Source organism: Ruditapes philippinarum, unplaced genomic scaffold (assembly GCF_026571515.1).
Source record: "Ruditapes philippinarum isolate M1 unplaced genomic scaffold, ASM2657151v2 ctg198_1_1_1_1, whole genome shotgun sequence".
In the NCBI taxonomy this organism is placed as follows: domain Eukaryota; kingdom Metazoa; phylum Mollusca; class Bivalvia; order Venerida; family Veneridae; genus Ruditapes; species Ruditapes philippinarum.
Genome location: NW_026866186.1, coordinates 36,076 through 60,066, shown reverse-complemented (window position 1 = coordinate 60,066; position 23,991 = coordinate 36,076). Strand labels below are relative to the sequence as shown.

Here is a 23,991-nt window from a genome sequence, read left to right as displayed (position 1 = left end):
GTCGAGATAAAAAAATTGAAGTGTATATGTTTTTACTTTTCTAAAAATCTTAGTTCATTTATATATCACTGTTATTTTTCTTGCAATATATTATAGTTTGGTTAATCTGTAGGCATGCAGCTTTATTGATGATTCAAAAGGATTTAATTCAAATATAGTTTTAAAAAAAGGCAAAGAAAAGTATGAAATAAGTATACAATGATACAATAATTTAGGCCTTTATCTGTAAAGAAATACAGAAAATAATTGGTAGAATAATTTTTATTTTGACATCAGAAAATAATGGTCACGCATGACCAAGCACATGCAGTATTATGTAATCTATAATGACAACAATAATAAATCTACTATATCTTTTAATTGAACATGTATTGTAAATGTATACATGGATTTCCCAGGACCTTACAATGCTTATTCTCTAGAAATGTTAAATACCAACTGTCGGCATTTGAGGACTTTGAGGACGGAAAAAAGAACATTTTATACATTGTACAATGTCCGTATTGATGTTGTGTTTTCATGGTAACGAACAGTATCAATCTCCTGGTGTTGTAACAACAGAATCGTTTTCATCATATCCATGGTCGTATTTAATATATAGCTATATTGCACATACATTATACATTGTACTGTTTATCTATTTACAATGGATTTCAGTAAAGAATACTCAGCATACCACTTTTTCACTTCAAACGTGAAGAATACTTTTCTTACTGCAGTTATTAGTACCGGCTATTGTAATTCTTGTTTGTAATTTAAATGCCTTTGAGAGATATTCGGAGCATATGAAGCAGTACATCACCGTATGTAGAAGACTTGGCAGGATGTCCCGGAAGTAGCCCGTAGTTGCGTGCGCATATATAATCATAGCCGGACGAGCAATGAAAAGTATCACAGCAGAATACGCCAAAATGGCGACGAATGACGGGCCGAGTTTTGAGCAAGCACAGAAATGTGCACAGTCTTGACAGTCCGTTGTATCACTTATTCGTATCTTCAGCAATGATAAATCTAAAATGATATATAAAATCAAACAATATATATAAATCTTACAATATTTTGTAAACTATTGCATTACATAAAGCTATTGAGACAAAAAACAACATTTCAATGTTTTAAAACATCTGTTTTATCTTAACGTTTTATTTTTTATTCATAGATTGGGTAATCGCCACATTCTTCACGTGAAACACGTTCAGTCACGGTAAAGAGGATTCACAGTGTTATTGTCTTCAACTTAACTTATCATATGATATGTGTCTGGCATAGCAAATTTGATTTCCCTTATTTTATGAAATTTAAAGCTAAATCGAAAATATGCGAATAAAGTACTTATTTGAATATGTTCAAAATGTATAAAATTCTCATAAATATACCTTTATTCCTTTTATACGATTTATACCATGCAAAGATGACGACGATGACAACAGGTGCATATATTAGTCCGTATTCTGCGAACATCCTCACTTTTTCAACACTGACCTCTTTCTTGCAAACTGACCAAAATATATCAAGATGGGTTTCATTAGTGCTCCCAATAGTAACAAATGTATCCTGTTGCATTATGGGTGGAAAAAACTCATGTAACCGCATTATACATAAAAGTCCAGAAATGATACTCCCGACTGACACCGTCCAAACTAGAGCAGCTGAAATTGTTGATTTTATGTTCAATCTAATCAAATTATGTAAAATGGCTGTTAAACTAATAGTGTTTGCTAATGTTGCTGGGAGGTAATAATCTGTACAGTTTTGATGACCTCCTCGAGGCACCTCCAGCATTGCCGAATGCTCTGACACCTGCAGTAAATATACACATACCATCATATGACAGAAACCAGTAAAAATGAGTACCAGCACTAATGACGAATTACGACAGATTATAGCACGACAATAGATCACGTGACAAATGCTGAGCAGGCCAGCGATCAATGCTGAAAATATCAAACCACTCTGGAACAGATCGAAGATGAACATTGTGTCACCTATACCGGAAGTGGTTGCCATGCGCAAATGAAGTTTTGGACAGTTAGAGCTATTCCCGTTTCCACAGCCAATCTGAAATGAGAAAACGTTTTTTTTTTATCAAATCAAAATAGTTCGCTTTGAGAGGGGATATTACGTAAATATAGTACAACTTAAATCGGAGAGGAGGGGGGAGGATACCTGAAACGCATGTTCGAATCCAGAGATCATTTATCAAATATGCATGTGAGTTGTTGCTTTGCAGATTTTTATTTGTTCATATTTTGTAACATTTTAATATACTCCGGTCAAAGAACTGTTTCCAGCACATAACCAACCTGCTGACGTAATTATTGATGTTTTGATACGCAACTTATTCAAAAGAAATATCGACTAACATTAGGATGCAAAGATTACAAAATAGATACAATATAAATTATAATTAAAAGAAATCGATTTTAATGTTTTGAATAGCTAACATGCAGCGTGTCAGATATAGATCGTTTCTGGTTACAAAAGCTTCAGCAGCTTCTTGTGACATATATAAACTTGATATCAGCCGCATGAATGTTAAATATTAACAACTGCATTGATCATAAATCTTCAGCCAAAGTTTTTAATAAGTTAATGTTGGCATTATTAAATAAACCAAAGGTTACAATACGTTTTACAAGTACGGTAACAAATGAGACCTTATTTTTAAATACAAGATAGCACTATAAGTCTTGTAGAATATACAAAATTGTACAAAATTATAAAAACAAAAGAAAATTCTATATATACGGACCTATTCAAAAGAAGTTGAAAATGTTGTTTTTGTGGATTCAGTTAAGTGATTTCAGTGACGCAGAAAAGTATTTCAGTCCGGACTCCATGTATAGATTTAATTTACATACATGTTTCAATATTATCCACCGTGTCATCTTATACAGCGTGTATGTATGGGATTATTATGTTTGTAATGCTATCTGAGATCTACTTTATATAAGCTTCACACTTTACAACAAATAATATCGTATTTATGTATAGAAACGCAGGTTCTCCACTTTGCTATATAGGATTACTACATTTGGATCATCTATACAAACTTAAGTGTTAACGTGTTTGCTTTTTCCTTTTAAAGTCATAATATTTAACCAGTACAAATGTACTAGTATTTGATTTGATTAACAATACTATAGATTTGATTTACAACACTTCTGTTAAAAATGTTCACAAAAGTGTAGACTGATTTATTTTTTAAGCCGACGGCAAAATATCTCTACATACGAGTATATTAACAAGCTATACTATAATTAGCATTTTCATTATAACAGAAATAAATTAATACAAATGACCGCTTGATCAACAATCATCACTTGATAAGATATGATATGGTTCTGATTTTGGTATGATATTAACGGTGTACCGGCTATACAAAACATATACGTTTCAATGTAGTTAAGCACTAATTATTACTAAAATGTCTGTTATTTTCTCATCACAAACATGCACATTTTTTTCTCATTATTAACATGTATATAAACATAGAGAAAGAGAGAGAGAGAGAGAGTAAAAATAACAAGAATTAAATTTGATCAATAACACATGCGATAATGAACAATACTGTATTTCATTTACATACATGGAAAATATATAATTTCATAAAAAAAATATTACATGTGTAACAGATGTGTTTACATTGCAACTGTTATAATGTGATATATATAAAGTTATACTTGAAATATTGAAAACTTTGTCTGTGAAGATATATAAGATCTTATTATTTATAATTTAGGTGACTGTTTTGTTAATTGATGAAAGAATATTATGATCAAACTACAAATTAAATAGCTGTAATAAATCAAATAAACATTTAATGAGTATATGAAACACTTACCCCAATAACATCTACGGTGTGCATTGTATATCACAAGACTACAGTCTATGAACAGACCAGCCTTCCCGCTAACACAAACATTACTCTGTCTAAAATTCTGTAAACAAATTCAACAAAGAAAAAATTGCTGTAACTTTCTTTCATAAAATTACGTCCAAATCTGCAAATATAAACTGTCGATTGTTCAAATAATGGCGTTTTAATACCAATACTAAATGTATATTTACTATTCTATAAAAACTTTCGCATTCAAACAATCGATACATGTACGTCCATATCCCATTTACAACTCGCCAGTGATTTGTATTTGGATTTATCCGGGTACCGACTTATGATAAATATTTGTAATTTGAACGCGACAGTTCCGCTTGACTAATCATATCTGATCACATTACGTGAATGTAAACAAGTAAAGAAATTATACATGTTGTCCTCTTTTATATATTCTCTTCTTAAATAAATTGAAAATTGTGTCATGTTAAAAACACGTTATTGCACTTTTAAATATTGAAACACCATTCAAATATGACTGATATTTGCAAATGCATGTAACACTAGAAAATCAATTAATTTCTACTTTGACAGCCGTTAACTTAAAGCGCATATTAATAATGCCCGCGGGTGCACATATCGAATGACCTTAATGTGAAGTAATTTGATATTTCATTAAGAAAAATGTTTACATGTAATGTTATACAACATAGTCTAACACTGCGATAGGTTAATTATTCTAAACGATCAGTGGTCTATATATGTTGATAATGACATAGTTATGAGTCAGTATATGCATACAGGACTATATATCCTGGAAGTATGAAAATTTACAACTGTAGATAAATGAACAGTTACTGTAGAAAAAAGCAATCTTAAATTGATAATAAAGTGTAATAACATATGCAATTTCTAAACTAAATTATAGTTTATGTAGGAAATTATATTCAAATTATTGGTGTATCATAGTTATTGATTAATAGTATAAGAAAACATTGGGTTGGGGCTATCCAATGTTAGCAATTTATACAGATATCTCTTTTTTATACTTTAATGCTATAATCTGTTAATCAAATATTCGGAACACACGCGATCATGTCATATCAATATGTTATTAAGAAAACTTCACTCTATTTTTGAAAAAATCTTAAAGTAAGTTTTAAAATCCCGGCGTCTATGAATTAAAACGTGCATTGCTCGAAATTAAGATATGCACTTGCATAACTAAGATAGTCTTCGCACCATTTAAATAAGAGGACTGAAAAAAGTGATCTGAAACAATGTACCTTAAGAATCTTTAACGGTATGGAAGATGAATATCATTATGTTTTTGATGATCTTGCTCACTCATTTTGATAAAAGGCTTTATCATTTACGGAAACTAAATATTAGAGTTATGTGAAGTTATAAGTTAGTATTTCTGTAAATGATCTCTTATAATTGAAACAGGGGCAAGACCGAGAACCATTTATACATATAACGATTTGATTTATATCAATAACATGCTACACACATATACTTTACTCTTATGTAGCTACACTCTCCTAGTTCACTTTTGCTTTTTTGTTTCCTTTTTTTTCTCAGGTGCATTTAAATGTAATTATGACATTTTTAACCGTGTGAACGTTGCATTTAGTGTACATATACAGATAAATTGTCGAAAAGGACAAGACTTCAGGTCATTAAGAACATTGTCTTATGTAGTATATTTCTCCAGATTTGATTGTTCCAATATTTCTGATGCATTTCATGACTATTACCATAGAGCCAAAGCTCTCACTTACACATATAAACTTATTATTGTTGGATAGAAACACCGTTAAATACGCCAAGATAAATCCCCATCTAGTGATTCAGCAGTGTGCAAATGTAGATTATGTTTTAAACGAGGCTATATGAGGTACGATATGCATTTGATATAGAATTTTTGGACTCTGGAAATGAAAACGTAACCAAGTTGATAAGATTGAATGCAATAAGTACTTTTATTGAAACATTCCGTGGAACAAATGATTGTACGATAATCATTATATTATTATTGTACGATAATCATTATATTATTATCAATTATCAATATCGATCATTAAGAGTCGTCATTATTGTATATCCAGTCGGAATACTTAAGAGAGACGATGAAATATTATTATAATTTTATGCATTTTCCAATAAAATCTGTGGAAGGGAAAATTTATATATTTTGCTGGATGATGCGTGTTAACATTAAATAAAACACGATTTAGTGTTGACTGTTCTTTGATTAGTTTAAACATATTTTATTTTATCAATTTTTACAAGCATGTAACATTTTTACATCACAATATATATGGATTGGAAAACAAGCATTACACTTATATTAATTCCTTTCCATGATGGAGTTTCGTCTTTATTATTTCACTTTATATGATCAGTGCATGTTTTTAAGTTCAAAATTGATCTAAATTAACATTTTTTTGAAAGGTTTTACTTGATTTTTTGTTTATTCATTTTCCCTTTTAATAAAAAAAAGAGAAAAAAATAAAAATAATAATAACAATAAACAAAAGTTGTGTCACACAGTTTGTCATGGAAATACGATGTTTAAAACGCTGAGTCGGGAATTATGAATCGAAACGCTTTGATGCTTCAATGAAGCTCTGGACAAGTGTGAACAGATTCTGATTTATGTCCATACTTAGGCGATCATTGCCGAAAAGAAGATTATTTAGGGTTGGTGCACAGGGTGAGTCGTCAAAGAATTGCTGACGTATGATATGGTACTTAGGACAACTGAGCAGAAAGTGGGAAACAGTTTCTATAGCACCACATGTACACAAATGAGACGAGATTAAGTTTCTCCTATGTAATTCGAAATTAAGAGAGCTGCATCCAAGTCTGAGACGTGTATGGTTTACTTGGTTTTTCCTGCTGCCAAAATTATACAGATGTTTTTTTTATTAGACGACATATTTCTGTAGTTGAGTTTGTGTTTGAAAGCACTTACTGTGGATGCATTTCTAATATTTCCAGGTAAAGAATTCCACTGGCGAATAGTATACGGAAGAAAAGAAGTAGCATATGATTGGGAGTTGCAGTGTATTAATGGGATATCGGTGTTAGAGCGAAGAGTGTAGGGTTGATTACAATGTTCTGGTATCAGACCAGAGAGATAATCAGGAGCGAGACCATTTTTCATTTTATACATAAGTACGAGACGATGTTTTCGTCTCCTTTCTGCGAGTGTATCCCAACTGAGGTCGCTAATTAATTTGTTGATGTTGCAAAACTTAGTAGCTCCTGTGACGATTCTTGCTGCTTCATGCTGAACTGATTCAATATCATTTTATAGTTCATTACTACAGTTATCCCACATCACGTCGGCATATTCAAGCAAAGGTCTAATAAAGGCTATATATAATTTCTCCAATCCCGCTCTAGAAATAAGAAATTTCAGACTTCGAAGAATACCAATTCTCTGCCAAGCTTTATTAACGTTTGATGTTATATGTGATGTCCATTTACCATTTTCAGAAAAGATGACACCAAGGTGCTTGTGTTCTTTAACACTAGAAATGTTCACATTGTCAAAGACTAGACAAGGGTGTGCGGGTTTGTTTCGTTTTCTTGAGAAAAGGACAGGTTCTGTTTTTGAGGGATTAAATGAGACAAGCCAAGTTTTAGACCAAAGAGAAATTTTTGAAAGATCGCAATTCAATATTGCAGCAGAAGAGTTGGGATCTTCGACAATGATGTAGAGACTAGTGTCGTCAGCAAAAAGTCGAATGTTTGCTTCAATATCAGTGACTATGTCATTAATGTATATTAGAAACAGGAGAGGGCCTAAGATGGACCCCTGAGGTACTCCAGCATTGATATTTAAAAGTGTTGAAGAAGTATTTGATACGATGACTCTTTGTTTTCTGTCAGCAAGGTAAGATGAGAACCACTGAAGAAGAGAACCTTGTATGCCTAAAGAAGAAAGTTTATAGATGAGTCCTTGGTGCCAAACCCTGTCGAAAGCTTTTGATATATCACAAAATACTGCTCGAACTTCTTTTCCTTCATCTAGGGCTTTGCTGATGTCATTGTAAAGAAAGGTTAGCTGATTTATGGTTGAATCCCCTTTAATGAATCCTGATTGAAATGGTGTTAATAGTTTATTTGAAATGACATGGTTATACAAGTATTTATGGATGCATCTTTCCATAACTTTTCCAAGACAGCTTAATAGAGATATAGGTCTGTAGTTACATGTTTTAGAAGGATCAGACTTTTTATAAATAGGACACACATTGGCAAGTTTCCAGGAGGAGGGAAATACAGATTTTAAAAGAAGTTTGTTGAAAAACCTTGCAAGTGGTGAAGCTAGTTCATCCTTACCTTCCTTAATGAGCCTTGGGCTAATTAAGTCCGGACCAGATGCTTTAGCTGAGTCCATAGAATTGATAGAGTCCTTAACGTCTTGAGTAGTGACTGTTATACCAGAAATGAGGACGTTTGTAATGATTTCAAGAGGTGGAAGGGGATGGTGTGGGTTTTCGATGGTTGATTGTTTGCTAAAATAGGTGTTTAGAAGGTCAGCTTTCTCTTTGTTTGATTCTGCTATCGCTGAGCCATCTGTAAGTGTTGGTATTGTTGATGAACTTTGTTTATTTGTTAATTTTTTTGCAAGTTTAAACCAGGTTTTTGCTGTGATGTTGTCTGAATTAATCTGTGTAGTTAAGTTATTTTAATAATCTGATTTAGTTCTTTGATTGTTTTAACTATGTCAACGAGTCAGTTTCTGATGGTTACGATACTGAACATTGCACAACTGTGCAGTTGCTTTTTTTCTCCCAACAAAACTTCAACACAAATAATCAATGTCCATTTAGAAATTTTGGTATACTAGCTAACATTTCCATTATCATTAATAATAAATCAAGTAGAAATTCAATAAATATACAGACATATATATTCAATGCAAGTATTTTATGTTAAAGATAGATTCCGGCACAATTAAAAACCGAGTCTGTGTCATTTTCAGACTGTTCGTTTTGAGGCATACTTTAATAGGTCATGACAACAGAGAGGTTTCGGAGTACAGAAGTTTTAGAGACTTTGGAATAATCTCTGAGATAACCATTAAACTGACATACCAGGGGATTTAAGCTTGCTGTTCTCATATGTTTATATAAAAAAGGCTGTTCATTTATCACTAAACAATGCTTTGTGAATCGTTACAGGAAAATTTCTGTTACAGCTTTATTGGACCATATACAGACGGATGCACATTACCGTGAACATGTTTTATAGACGATCAACCATTTTTTCTACACACTAAGTTTGTTATCATTTGAAGGTGACTTGTTTCTATCGACTTTTTACTTTTTCAGTCTCATTCGCATAATATGTACATCTACATGTATACATTTTACAGATCTAATCTACATTTTACATATGAGTGACCAATCAATTAATGTTTTATCATCTTCTACATGAATACATGATTGTTAGATACCAATGTTTACCTTCCGGGCTTCAGATATACATGAATTTTTTACACTATTATACGAGTATATAACAATGTTATGTCATATACGTACTAATATTCATGGTTATATCAACAATGTCCTGGTTATTCCGCCAAGCAGTATATTTCTATTTCTATTAATAGTTTCGAATATATTGTCTGTTCTAGTTCATACCCGTCTCATCACGATGATGTACCTAGTTACTGTCGAATAACTGGCCGACAAACAATCCTTTTCAGCGACCTAACGAATTCTGATAGAAAACCTTTATCTTCTTTATCTCGCAGCTTTTTCTCAAATGTGTTAGTCTTTCCGTTGGCATCGCTTCCGGTTAATATATCCAAAGCCATCTTTTGTTTTTCATTGGTTATCATCTGATCCGAGAGCCAATCAAACGCTTCAAACAATCCGTTGTCTTCTTTGTTACAAATGTCGACACCATGGACCGCCCAACGTCTATCAATGAAGCATTTTTCTTTCCCGAATTGTTCCCGGATATTATCTAGTGAAGTTGCGCGCGAGTCGTCGTGATTATTGGCGAGAATAAGAACAGGTACCTCATTTGGTAGAACATCTTCCTGTATCTTCTCGCAATATTCTTTTATAGTTTCATCCACGGTGACACGGTTACTGAAAGAAATAAAAAAAATTAGTTTACATTTGGTGAGGATATTTGACGTTTAACAACACCTCTTATGCTAACGTCATATAAGTGTCCACATTATCTAGAAAATCTACAACCATGTCCTTAAAGCCTGATATATGAGACCAGACTGTTTTAGGTGAAGTGAAACTCAACCGGTCTCATGTATCACATCTGATATATGAGACCAGACTGTTTTAGGTGAAGTGGAACTCAACCGGTCTCATGAATCACATCTGATATATGAGACAAGACTGTGCTAGCTGAAATGGGACTCAAACGGTCTCATGTACCACATTTGATATATGAGACCGGACTGATCTAGCTGAAAAGAGGCCCAAATGGTCTCATGTACCACATTTGATATATGAGACCGGACTGATCTAGCTGAAAAGGGACTCAAATGGTCCCATGTACCACATCTGATATATGAGACCAGATTGTTCTAGCTGAAAAGGGACTCAAATGGTGTCATGAACCACATTTGATACATGAGACCAGACAGTTCTAGCTGAAAAGAGGCTCAAATGGTCTCATGTACCACATTTGATATATGAGACCAGATTGTTCTAGCTGTAAAAGGGACTCAAATGGTGTCATGAACCACATTTGATACATGACACCAGACAGTTCTAGCTGAAAAGAGGCTCAAATGGTCTCATGTACCACATTTGATATATGAGACCAGATTGTTCTAGCTGTAAAGGGACTCAAATGGTGCCATGTACCACTTTTGATATATGAGACCAGACTGTGCTAGCTGAAATGGAACTCAAACGGCCTCATGTACCACATTTGATATATGAGACCAGACTGATCTAGCTGAAATGGGACTCAAACGGTCTCATGTACCACATCTGATATATGAGACCAGATTGTTCTAGCTGAAAAGGGACTAAAATGGTGCCATGTACCACATTTGATATATGAGACCAGACTGTTCTAGCTGAAAAGAGGCTCAAACGGTCTCATGTACCACATTTGATATATGAGACCAGACTCTGCTAGCTGAAATGGAACTCAAACGGTCTCATGTACCACATTTGATATATGAGACCAGACTGATCTAGCTGAAATGGGACTAAAATGGTCCCATGTACCACATCTGATATATGAGACCAGAATGTTCTAGCTGAAAAGGGACTCAAATGGTCTCATGTACCACATTTGATATATAAGACCAGACTGTTCTCGGTGAAGTGGGATGCAACGGACTCATATACCACATTTGATATATGAGATTAGACTTTTCTAGCTGAAGTTGTGCTCAACTGGTCTCATGTACCACATCTTATTTAAGAGACCAGACTGTAATGGCTGAAGTTTGGCTCAAACTGTCTGTCTCATGTACCAAGTCTGATATATGAGACCACACTGTCTAGCTGAAGTATGAAGAAAAATGGGCTAAAATGGTTTCATGTACCACATTTGATATATGAGACCAGACTGTTCTAGCTGAAAAGGGGCTCAAATGGTCTCATGTACCACATTTGATAATGAGACCAGACTGTTCTAGCTGAAAATGGGCTCAAATGATCTCATGTACCACATTTGTTATATGAGACCAGACTGATCTAGCTGAAAATGGGCTCAAATGGTCTTATGTGCCACATTTGATATATGAGACCAGACTGATCTAGCTGAAAATGGGCTCAAATGGTCTTATGTGCCACATTTGACATATGAGACCAGACTGATCTAGCTGAAAATGGGCTCAAATGGTCTCATGTACCACATTTGTTATATGAGACCAGACTGATCTAGCTGAAAATGGGCTCAAATGGTCTCATGTGCCACATTTGATATATGAGACCAGACTGATCTAGCTGAAAATGGGCTCAAATGGTCTTATGTGCCACATTTGACATATGAGACCAGACTGATCTAGCTGAAAATGGGCTCAAATGGTCTCATGTACCACATTTGTTATATGAGACCAGACTGATCTAGCTGAAAATGGGCTCAAATGGTCTCATGTGCCACATATGATATGTGAGACCAGACTGATCTAGCTGCAGTGGGGTTCAAACTGTTTCATGTACCACATTTGATATATGAGACCAGACTGTGCTAGCTGAAGTTGTTCTCAAACGAATTTAAAAGAGCCACGTCACGACAAAACCAACATAATGGGTTTGCGACCAGCTTGGATCCAGACCAGCCTGCGCTTCCGCGCAGTCTGATCAGATTCCATACTGTTCGCTTACAAACCCGATTACAAGTAAAGAATCTGATAGCGAACAGCATGGGTCCTGATCAGACTGCGCGGATGCACTATGTTGGTTTTGTCGTGGCGCGGCTCAAAATATAAATCAGCATGAAGATGTTTGGGTAATATATCATATCAATTCCTAGTCAGGTTATCGGCCCTTATTCAAAAGTGATGGAAATAATTTAAATACATGTATTTCTAAAAAAAATAACAAAATAGTTCCAATCTTAGAATCTAAGGTAATTATTCCTTCACTTTGATAATTTTAATGTAAATACTTACAAACTCCCACAACAATCCAAAGCGAATATAAGTCCTTGTATGGTAGCATAGTAGTGTGGTAACAATGGGCGTATTGAATTCCCTCCCATATTTTATTTTGGGTGTCATTTTTTACATTTTTTTTGTAGTACTTCTCGTAAAGCCCCCTTTTCCCAGCACAAAATAATTATTTTTACCCAGTTCAAAATTTTCCCGGATTAAATTTGTTGGAATTTTATATCAAATAATTAATATCCGTACATTTTTATCAGCAAATAAACGTTTAAAGACCAAATTTCCCATTTTAGTTTTTCTATATTTACAGTTTTTTTTTTAATTTTCACGATCATTAATGTTTGAACGTTACAAAGATGAACAGGCTACTGAATGATGCGAAGTATATTATAATTATGCTGAATTTACATCTCGTAGCTGGTCTTTTTATAGACTGTGTTTAGTTCCTATTTATAGATATTGATTCTGTCTGTGATTAAAACATGCTGATTTAATTATAGTGGCTGATTTGGAACATTTTTGTGCGCGTTGTCGGACTTCCGTCTTGTCGTCCTGTCGCTAACAATGCCGAACACCACGATTTAATCTTCGTAAATCCGTAATATAAATTTCATCAGAACAAAGTTTACATGCATGTAAAGAAAGAATGAAATTATAAATTTGTGGCGTTCATGAAGTTCAATTGCCTATGGCGGCTGATTTGGAACGATTTTTGCGTCGTGTTGGCGCTAGCGACAACAGGACAAAGCGCCACACGACGCGTTGTCGGACATTCGTCTTGTCGTCCTGTCGCTAACTATAGACGCCAAACGGTGCGTTGTCGTGCGGCGTGATGACGCGATGTCACATTGTCGCTCGGTTCAAAACATCAAATCGAATTATTGGCTTATAAGCCAATCTGCAGGGACACATCGCGACCACGAACCGCACGACATTGCGCCGTTTGGCGTGCTTCGATTGAGACAGGACGACAAGACGACAAAGCGCCAAACTTTAAAAATGTACAACATAAAAATGTAGATATGACAGCTATAGATATGGGAGGCAGAATGTCAATACGCCCATTGTTACCACACTACTATGCTACCATACAAGGACTTATACATGTATTCGCTTTAGACGCGCCAAACGGCGCGTTGTCGTGTTGTCGCTAGCGACAAGACGAAAAGGCGATAACGATATAGGTTGCTAACAACAACGCAACGTGCTGTAACACCGCAAAACGTCCGTACCGCAAAACGTACTCGTGTGGATGTTTTGCGTCGCATATCGTACACATGTGGACGTTTTGCGGTGCATATCGTATTTGGTGTACGTTTTGCGGCGAGAGTGTGTCTTTGCGTCGCATATCGTCCATATTTTCTGTACTCAAATACATTCATTATAAACGTTACTTTTATTGGTTCTGTCACTTTCATATTGTTTCAGGTAAAGATATGACGAAATAAACATTAAAGTGCGATTCTATATAATTCTGACTTTTTTTATTTAAAAACGTAGAAAATCGAGCGTTGACAGGTTGCACGGTTTTGTCCGACCTAGCAAAAATACGATGTTTCATCCGAAATATCGGTTTGTTATTCAAAAACGGTTTAAGTGGGGACAGTAATGTTATTGTCAACGTCTAGTGTTGTCATTTAGCTGCAATTTGATATATAGCTTTATATAATTTACGCAAGAATGACTTTGCAATTTTGACTTATACTGGACTAGGGGCATTCGGCCGATTTGGCGAGTTCAACCCCTTGTCTATATATCAATTTCTATATACAATATATTTTTTTTTCTAAATTACTTTCTTACACTATCCCAACACTGTGCTGGGTCCCTGTGTGAAATATAACATATATTGTAATTCAAGGGCAGATAACCCTGGACATATTGCTTAGGGTATGTTGATGCTAGAGTGGTAACAAGCTAAATTTGGACGGACAGACAGGCGCATACTCAGGTGAGCTAAAATTAACACACAATAGCATCTGATAAAAACTGGTCAAAATTAACGAAAATTATATAAACTTTAAAATATGGACGTTATGCGGCAGGACCATGCATTTTTGCCGCAAAATGTACGTCAGAAAAATGTGGACGATATGCGCCGCAAAACGTCCATATACGTACGTTTTGCGGTACGGACGTTTTGCGGTGTTATGTACAACGCGCAAAGTACCAAATCAGCCACCATAATTGCCACTTTTGTGTTCACGCGTCACAGTAGTGCAGTTAAACATCTAAAAAAAGTGATCTTTCAGAAGCATTAAAACAGCAAAATTACATGAAAATTGCAGATTCGGTTTGATTGTGTCTGTACATGAGGGATAATAGAAAAAATACAACATCCCTCACGCCCCTAGCAGCGGGGTAGGCTCAATTTATCAACCTTAATTGCTTTGGACTCAATGAATCCGTAAAGGACATGAAAAATATGAAACAGAGTAAGTACGGAACAACTTTTTACAGTGCAACATCACTTGACACCTGTTTGTTGTGAAGTATAAAAATCTGGGAAAAAGTGATCCCTTGGCAGCATTAAAAGCAGCAAAATTACATGAAAATTGCAGATTCGGTTAAATTGAGTATGTAAGCCTAAAAAAAATGTTTTACATGTACATGTATAATTATATAACATCTAGTAGACAGACTGCATTTCATGCACGAGCATTAATTGAGTCGCGTCATGACAAAACCAATATAATGGGTTTGCGACCAGCATGGATCCAGACCAGCTTGCGCATCCGCGCAGTCTGATCAGGATCCATGCTGTTCGCTATGCGTTTCTCTACTTGTTATAGGGTTTGTAAGCGAACAGCATGGATCCTGATCAGACATTAGCCGCATCATTAATGCGCGGTCAAAATGAAATTAATATAAACTTTATATATGGACGTTTAGCGGCCAGGCTACCATTGCGCAAATGTACAGAAAAATGTGACGATTGCGCCGCAAAATGTCCATATACGTTAACGTTTTGCGGTACGGAACGTTTTGCGGTGTTCATGTACAACGCGCAAAGTACCAAATCAGCCACCATAATTGCCATTTTTGTGTTCACGCGTCACAGTAGTGGCAGTTAAACATCTGAAAAAAAGTGATCTTTCAGAAGCATTAAAACAGCAAAATTACATGAAAATTGCAGATTCGGTTGATTGTGTCTGTACATGAGGGATAATAGAAAAAATACAACATCCCTCACGCCCCCCTAGCAGCGGCTTGAGCGGTAGGCTCAATTATCAACACTTAAATGTGCTGGACTCAATGATCCCGAAGGACCTGAAACATATAACACAGAAGTAAAGTACGGACAACTTTTACAGCTGCCACACATCACTTGACAAAATCGGTTGAGTAATAAATAAGTTATGAAGAAAAAACATACCTGAATCGGGTGAAAAATCGGCGTGTTCCGTACCCGAAAAGTCACGTGGTATGGCCACACTGATTATGCCAATCTTTCATTATATGATGTGAATCTATTATTATACGATGTGCATTTATGAATATATTATGTGGTTGCATCATTATTGCAGTCAACTTATCAATATAGTATGCCAATCTTTCATTATATGATGTGAATCTATTATTATACGATGTGCATTTATGAATATATTATGTGGTTGCATCATTATTGCAGTCAACTTATCAATATATAATGTCAAACTTTCATTATACGATGTGCATCTATTATTATACGATGTGCATTTATGAATATATTATGTGGTTGCATCATTATATACAGTCAACTTATCAATATATGTCAATTTTTCATTATACGATGTGAATCGTTTATTATACGATATGCATCTATTATTATACGACCGCTGCTTTATATGAAGTGCAAACATCATTATATTGTGTGCTTTTGTCATTATACTGATGGGGCTAAATATCTAACAATTCACCGTAAGTGGCGGGAACTGTCTATATCCCATTGTGATAAAATCTCAAGACTTGAGGGAATCCCAGGCGGTTCTAAACTGCTGTTGACTCTATATAAAGAAGATTCTACATAATATAGTGTTGTTTTGACTCTATATAATCGTAATAATATATTTATGAATGCACATCGTATAATGAAAGATTGACATCATATAAGGACGCATTTACATCATATATTGCTAAGTTCACTCTATATAAAGACGGATCTACATAATATAATGTTGTTTCGACTATATAAATTTGGTTCCACATAATATATTTGTAATTGCACATCATATAATGAAAGATTGACATCACATAAGGACGATTTGACATCATATATTGTTAAGTTGACTCTATATAAAGACGATTTTACATTATATATCGTTGTTTTGACTCTATATAAGAATGGTTCCACTTAATATATTTGTAATTGCACATCATATAATGAAAGACTGACATCATATTAGGACGCATTGACATCATATATTGTTAAATTGACTCTATATAAAGATGAATGTACATAATATATTGTTGTTTTGACTCTATATAAGAATGGTTCCCACATAATTTATATTGTAAATTTGGCTGCACATGCATTTAACATTTTTATTGAAAGACGAACATTCATATGGGACTTTTGACCAATAATATACTTGTATTCATACTCTATATAGAAGAATAAGTTTCATATTTGAAATATATTATTATAATGCACATCGTATAATGAAAGATTTACATCATATAGGGACCATTTACATCATATATTGTTAAGTTGACTCTATATAAAGACGATTCTACATTGTATACTGAAAAATGCACTGTGTATATTGATAGATTGACATAATATAAGGAGACATTGACATCATATAATGTTGACTCTATATAAGAATTATTCCACATAATATATTCATAACTTCACATAATGACAGACTGACATCATATAAGGACAGACTGACATAATATATTGTTATTCTGACCTTATATAAGGATGGTTCCACAGAATATATTCAAAAATGCACATCGTATAATGATAATTATATTGACATCATATAAAGACACATTGACATCATATATTGTTCAGTTGACTACATACAAAGATGGATCCACATAATATACTGATGAGTGCACATTGTATAAGGAAAGGTTGACTCAATATATTGCTATTTGGACATAACAATGTTCAGGTTTATAATTATAAGACAGTCAAGGCTTTCCACAATGCATAGCTAGTAATGACATTAAATCTTTGTTAACAAGCACTTGTTTTGTTTTCACTTGAAGAATCTTTCAATGGTCACTTGCTTTGTCTTACACATTGATTTCACAGTCACTTTTTCCAGTGTTTCTTCTGCTTCATTTAGGGATGGAAGGACACAACTCAAGTCTTTTAATCCACAGTATAATTTAAGCTGCTGTAAGTGTTGTAGTGCCTCTTGATGTGATTTGATTTGACATTGAAGGTCAACATTATCATAATCCTGGTCATCACATAATAGGTCAACATTGGATTCAACAGTGGTTTCTATATTGTCTCTTTGAGCAGCCAACAAATCCTGCTCCCAATTAATTGTCTGTCAGTTCCTCATGGGCTGGAGCCTCATCATCAGCACTGACATACTCCTCTGGTGACATCTGTTCAGATATGTTCAGTCTCTCATTGGCAGCCCTCACAAGCTCAACAAGTTCACCAAGAGGTACATCGTCATCCTCATCTACATTTATTACATCACTAGAAAGTCCAGCTTTCGCAAAGCACTTAACAACAGTCTCTTTTTTCACCTCTTTCACTGCTGCATTGACCCACTGGATGGCGTCAAGCACATTAAGTTGTTTTGAGATGGTTTCAGCTGTAGATGAACTGTTCTGGTCAATTGATGTGATGACCCTTCTCAGGAGACGCTTCTTGTACAGCTGTTTGACAGTGTAAATGATACCCTGGTCTAAAGTTTTTAAACTTCAACGCTAATATAAACAACGCAACAGCCGAAATAAACATCAAGATTATCGCCGTTTTACTCCATTTACAAAAGTATTTCGATAAATTCAATACGCCCCGCTTTGAAGTATGCGCCATGGGAACCAACATATAAACGAATAGCTCCGCTTATAGCCGACTGGTTCCCATCTTCAAAGCGCAGCGCATTTTGCACACGGCAAAGCTGGGCCTACGTTTGAATTTATCGAAAGATTTTGTAAATGGAGTAAAACGGCGATAATCTTGATATTTATTTCGGCTGTTGCGTTGTTTATATTACCGTTAAAGTTTAAAATTAACCATCATCGTGAAGAATTATAGCTTCTGTGTCGATGAACCAAATGATTATGTGAAAATAATGAAAATGGAATAAAATACATGGTGATGTTGACGGAAGATGTGCGAATTTTCTCCGGCGAACATTTTTATCTTGTGTATTATTATAGACGTTGAAATATGATTTTTTTTCAAAACGGCTTATATTAAGTTTTTTGATATATATGATCAGTATAATTATGTGCTGGGATTGACAAAAATGCATTTTATTTGGATTTTAAAGGCGTTTTGAGCTCCACACCCCAAGTGTCTGTGCTGCAAACAGGATACATGTTGCATCGGTTCGCTATAATTGTGAAAACAATGTAGTTCTGTATTTTTAATTAATTAATTTACTAGGTCTAGTAGATTAATATACATGTATATATCTTTTGAATATTGTATGCTTTGGGCACAGCAGAACCTATGACAGAAACAATATTACGACGAAGACTGCATAAAAAATCTGAAATAAAAATGGGTAAATATAGAGAAAAGTCAAGAGGATAGAATCACATTTCTATTTTCTTTAAAAGGGGAAAACATTTGAATTTTATATAATTTTTTAAAAAAAATGAAAACTGTGATTGACCTGTATATATTCTCTTTCACATTTGGTGTTGTAGTGCACATCAGGATCAGCAGAATTTCACAGATTTTTTCATCGATGCTCAATTGCTGAGATCCATATCAGGTTCTGCCACCCCCCCCCCCCCCATGTCAATTGTCAATGATTTTAAAAAGCAATTCCGACATAAAATTCTAAGTTAAAATGGGCACAACACCAAAAATATAGCTTTCCAAGATTTAACTTGATATCTTTCATAATTTTTAAATCATTCTATTTAACTCTGACAAAAATTAAAAGGGACATAACTCTAAAAATAAAGCTTTCTGAATACTTGATAAGCAAGCATTCCAAGTTTCATTTTGATACCTTTTAAATTAAGTTATGATCTACATTAAGTTTTTTGATCGACAGCACTTCTTGTACATGAACACTTTTTCTTTAAAACAGATGAGCTAAACAAGAGCACCACAAAGGCGGGGCAATATACTCGTATAAGCCCGAATGTAAATTTATCTGAGTAATCAAATTTAATCTTTCAATAAGAAGAGAGGTACATCAACAAACTTGTTTTATCTTAATTATTCTTGTGATACTAATTGTACATGACCTTCAAAGTAGTGCACGGCATTTAAAAGCCTATGTGCATATTTCATTATACTTTTATAAAGGTCTACTAGGCAATTCTATATGCCAAAATAGAGAAAATAAGAATCCCTAAAAAATCCAAAGGGACAAATTTGAAAATTTTGCAGGCACGGTTTGATTGAGTCTGTTATAGAAGCATAGTATTTATCACAAAAAGATGGTGGTGTTGGTAGTTTTCACTCCGGATCACGGCAGTTAGCCACATTGTTTTTACCAGATCACAGTTCGGCTACCGCGTACTAGTTGCCTCCACTTTCAAGGAACTGATTACTTCTGTACATACAAGAGAGGATTTCATGATCAATATCACGATGAATATTTTTGTAGAAATCTACAAATTGATGCTACATGCCAAACTCAGGCCCAGTTGTTCACAAAGAAAATATAAGGATCAGGATCAGATGATCCTGATTTTATTTTCATTGTTTTATACAACTAAAACTGATCGTTTATGCTAGAATTAAATGGTACCTATTCAAAATATAAATAATTACTTATTTGCAAAGAAACCAACCTATTTTGGGATGAAATTAATAAATAACAAAACAAATACAAAAATAATCGGATAAAAATAAGATTCACTTTTAGGATCAAGATGAAAATTTGGATCAACTGTAAAATACCAACATCTTGTAAAACAAGATATGTTTGTAAAACATGTATGCCCCCTATCAGCAGCTAATTAGTCATGTGATCAGGTTATTATGCATGACTACTGACCCAGTGAACAAACAATTAATAAGGGTTATCTAGTATCTTCTGGTCATGTCTAGTCACAAGGTAATAATTATTGTGACCCCATAGGTTGTGTGCAGCAATTTAAGTTATTACAAATCTTACCAAATAATATATGCATAAATTTTATGAATCATGTAGGCCTCATTAATAACAGCCAAGTTGTTATATTACATAAGACCTTCAAATGTGTTTACCAAAAGCATTTTTAGTTCAATATAAAAATATCAACCAAGGCAACTTGAGTAGTTGAGTTATTGGTCAGAAACCTTCATTAAGTACAGGGTCAATATGAGATTGACCCCTTGACCCCAAAATCAATAGGGGTCATCTACTGGTCATGACCAATCATCATACCAAGTTTGAAGATCCTAGGCCTAAGCGTTCTTTAGTTATTGATCGGAAACCGTTTTTACCTACAAGGTCAATGTGACCTTGACCTTGGACCACTTGACCCCAAAATCAATAGGGGTCATCTGCTGGCCATGACCAATTATCATACCAAGTTTGAAGTTTCTAGGCCTAAGCGTTTTTTAGTTATTGATTGGAAACCGTTTTTACCAACAAGCTCAATGTGACCTTGACCCTTGACCCAAAATTCAAAACGGGTCATCTGCTTGTCACGACCAACCATCATAAAAAGTTTGAAGTTCCTAGGCCTAAGCATTCTTTAGTTAATTGATCGGCAACCCTTTTTACCTACAAGGTCAATATGACCTTGACCTTTGACCCCTTGACCAAAAAATTAATAGGGGTCATCTGCTGGTCATGACCAATCCCCATACCAAATTTGAAGTTCCTAGGCCTAAGGGTTCTTAAGTTATTGATCAGAAACTGTTTTTTACCTATAAGGTCAATGTGACCTTGACCTTTGAGCCCATAACCCCCTATATAGGGGTCATCTGCTGGTCATGACAAATCATCATACCAAGTTTGAAGTTCCTAGGCCTAAGGGTTCTTTAGTTATCACTCGGAAATCGTTTTTACCCAAGAGGTCAATGTGACCTTGACCTTTGACCCCTTGACCCCAAAATAGATAGGGATCATCTACTGATCATGACCAATCACCATATCAAGTTTGAAGTCCCTAGGCCTAAGGGTTCTTTAGTTATTGATCGGAAAAAGTTTTTACCTAAGAGGTCAATGTGACCTTGACCTTTGACCCCTTGACCCCAAAATAAATAGGGGTCATCTACTGATCATGACCAATCACCATATCAAGTTTGAAGTCCCTAGGCCTAAGGGTTCTTTAGTTATTGATCGGAAACCGTTTTTACCTAAGAGGTCAATGTGACCTTGACCTTTGACCCCTTGACCCCTAAATCAATAGGGGTCATCTACTGATCATGACCAATCCCCATACAAAGTTTGAAGTTCCTAGGCCAAAGGGTTCTTTAGTTATTGATCGGAAACCGTTTTTGCTTAGAAGGTCAATGTGACCTTGACCTTTGACCCCTTAACTCCAAAATCAATAGGGGTCATGTACTGGTCATGACCAATCACCATACCAAGTTTGAAGTTCCTAGGCCTAAGGGTTCTTTAGTTATCACTCGGAAACCATTTGGTCTACGGACCGACGGACCGACAAGTGCAAAGCAATATACCCCCTCTTCTTCGAAGTGGGGGCATAATTAACAATAAATTTATTCTTAAATGTCATAATCATGCTATTTCAAGTATAGTTTTACCAAGTTAGTACTGAATATTTAATCTATGAGGTTTGTAGTTTCAAAATAACTGTAGAGTTGATTCCAGTGTCCTTTTTACAAGGGCTGTCGGTAGAACAGCACATGCGACTATTTTTAGTGCTTCAATAATGTAAACTTTTCTAAGTTCACAAAATGGCTAATATTTTTCTAAATATAGGTTACAGTTATAGGCCTTATTATGGTCACAAAGAAGTGTATAAAATTTCAGCTTGTTTCCAAGCCAGATGTCAATGAAATATGAAAATATCTGAGGTGGTACACAAACTTTAATGTAAATTTTAAGTCGAAAAAGGGACATAATTTCGCCAAAATGCTTGATAGTAACCTTCTCCTGTGTACAGGTTGTGGAATTAGTGTGCAAAGTTTCAAAGCAATGTCAATGGACTTTGAAAATATTAGAAGTGGTACGCAACCATCTTTAACGTAAATTCCAATTAAAAACAAGGGTGCCATAGTCACAAAATAGGCCCGTTTACGAAAGCTTTAGATTGAGATGGGGGCATTACAGATAAGTGTTATCTAGCAAGCAAGTTTTTATCCTTGGCACTGTGTTGTTAAATGAACCTTAAAACAAATCAGTAGGGAAGATATGCACAGGATGTGTGACCTTGACCTTGGTCGCAGGGACCTGAATAATGCACGGCACTCAGCCTCACAATGATGAACATTTGTGCCAAATTATATTGAAATCTCTCTATGCATGCAGAAGTTTTGCTCCAGACAAGCCTTTTGCTATGAGCTCTAACTGTGACCTTCACCTTTGATCTAGAGACTTAGTTCATGTGCAGGGCACTCATCTCATGGTGGTGAACAATTCTATAAAGTTACATTAAAAATCCTCCATGCATGTAGAAAATATGCTCCGGACAACATCTGGATATTTAATCATCTCCAGTGACCTTGACCTTGCAAATATTAACCTAAATTAAATGTGTCACACCTGTAGTCATGATAGTTACCATTTGTGCTACAATCCATCAATAAATGATGACTAAATGGTCCCTATACACATCTTCAAATTTTTATCTGAACTTTGACCTCTATGTGTAACCTTGACTTTGGTCGCAGGGATCTGAATTTTGCGTGCAACACTCTGCCTCACAATGGTGAACATTTGTGCCAAGTTATATTGAAATCCCTCTATAAATGTAGAAGTTTTGCTCCGGACAAGCCATTTTCAATGAGCTCTAAGTGTGACCTTGACCTTTAACCTGGATCATGCATATAGCAATACATATCATGGTGGTGAACATTTCCATGAAGTATTATAAAAATTCTTCCATACATGTAGGAGATATGCTCCAGACAAAATCTGGATATTTCACCATCTTTAGTGACCTTCACCTTGCATATATTGACCTAAAGTACATGTGTCATAGCCGTAGTCAATATAATAACCATTTTTGTTACAATCCCTCAATAAATGATGATAAAATCGTCCCTATACACATCTTCATATTTTTATCTAAACTTTGACCTCTATGTGTGGCCTTGACCTTGGCTGCAGGGACCTGAATTTCAAGTTATATTGAAATCCCTCTATGCATGTGGAAGTTTTGCTCTGGACAAGCATTTTTCAATGAGCTCTAAGTGTGACCTTGACCTTTGACCTAGAGACCTAGTTCATGTGCATGACATGGCTTCTCATAATGGTGAACATTTCTATGA

The 23,991-nt window shown here is 34.9% G+C and overlaps 2 protein-coding genes across 2 annotated transcripts; both read right to left on the bottom strand.

Annotated features, from left to right (window-relative positions):
• Positions 1-243: 243 nt before the first annotated feature.
• Positions 244-3,998, bottom strand: LOC132731624 (uncharacterized). The gene is made up of 3 exons (XM_060717835.1): positions 3,845-3,998; positions 1,377-2,058; positions 244-1,011 (listed from the first exon to the last, which is right to left on the bottom strand). The coding sequence occupies exons 1-3, from the start codon at positions 3,866-3,868 to the stop codon at positions 689-691; spliced, it is 1,029 nt and encodes a 342-aa protein (XP_060573818.1). The 5' UTR covers positions 3,869-3,998; the 3' UTR covers positions 244-688.
• Positions 3,999-9,441: 5,443 nt separating this feature from the next.
• On the bottom strand, positions 9,442-12,550 carry LOC132731627 (ADP-ribosylation factor 4-like). Its single transcript, XM_060717838.1, has 2 exons — positions 12,462-12,550; positions 9,442-9,954 (listed from the first exon to the last, which is right to left on the bottom strand). The coding sequence occupies exons 1-2, from the start codon at positions 12,548-12,550 to the stop codon at positions 9,525-9,527; spliced, it is 519 nt and encodes a 172-aa protein (XP_060573821.1). The 3' UTR covers positions 9,442-9,524.
• Positions 12,551-23,991: the final 11,441 nt, after the last annotated feature.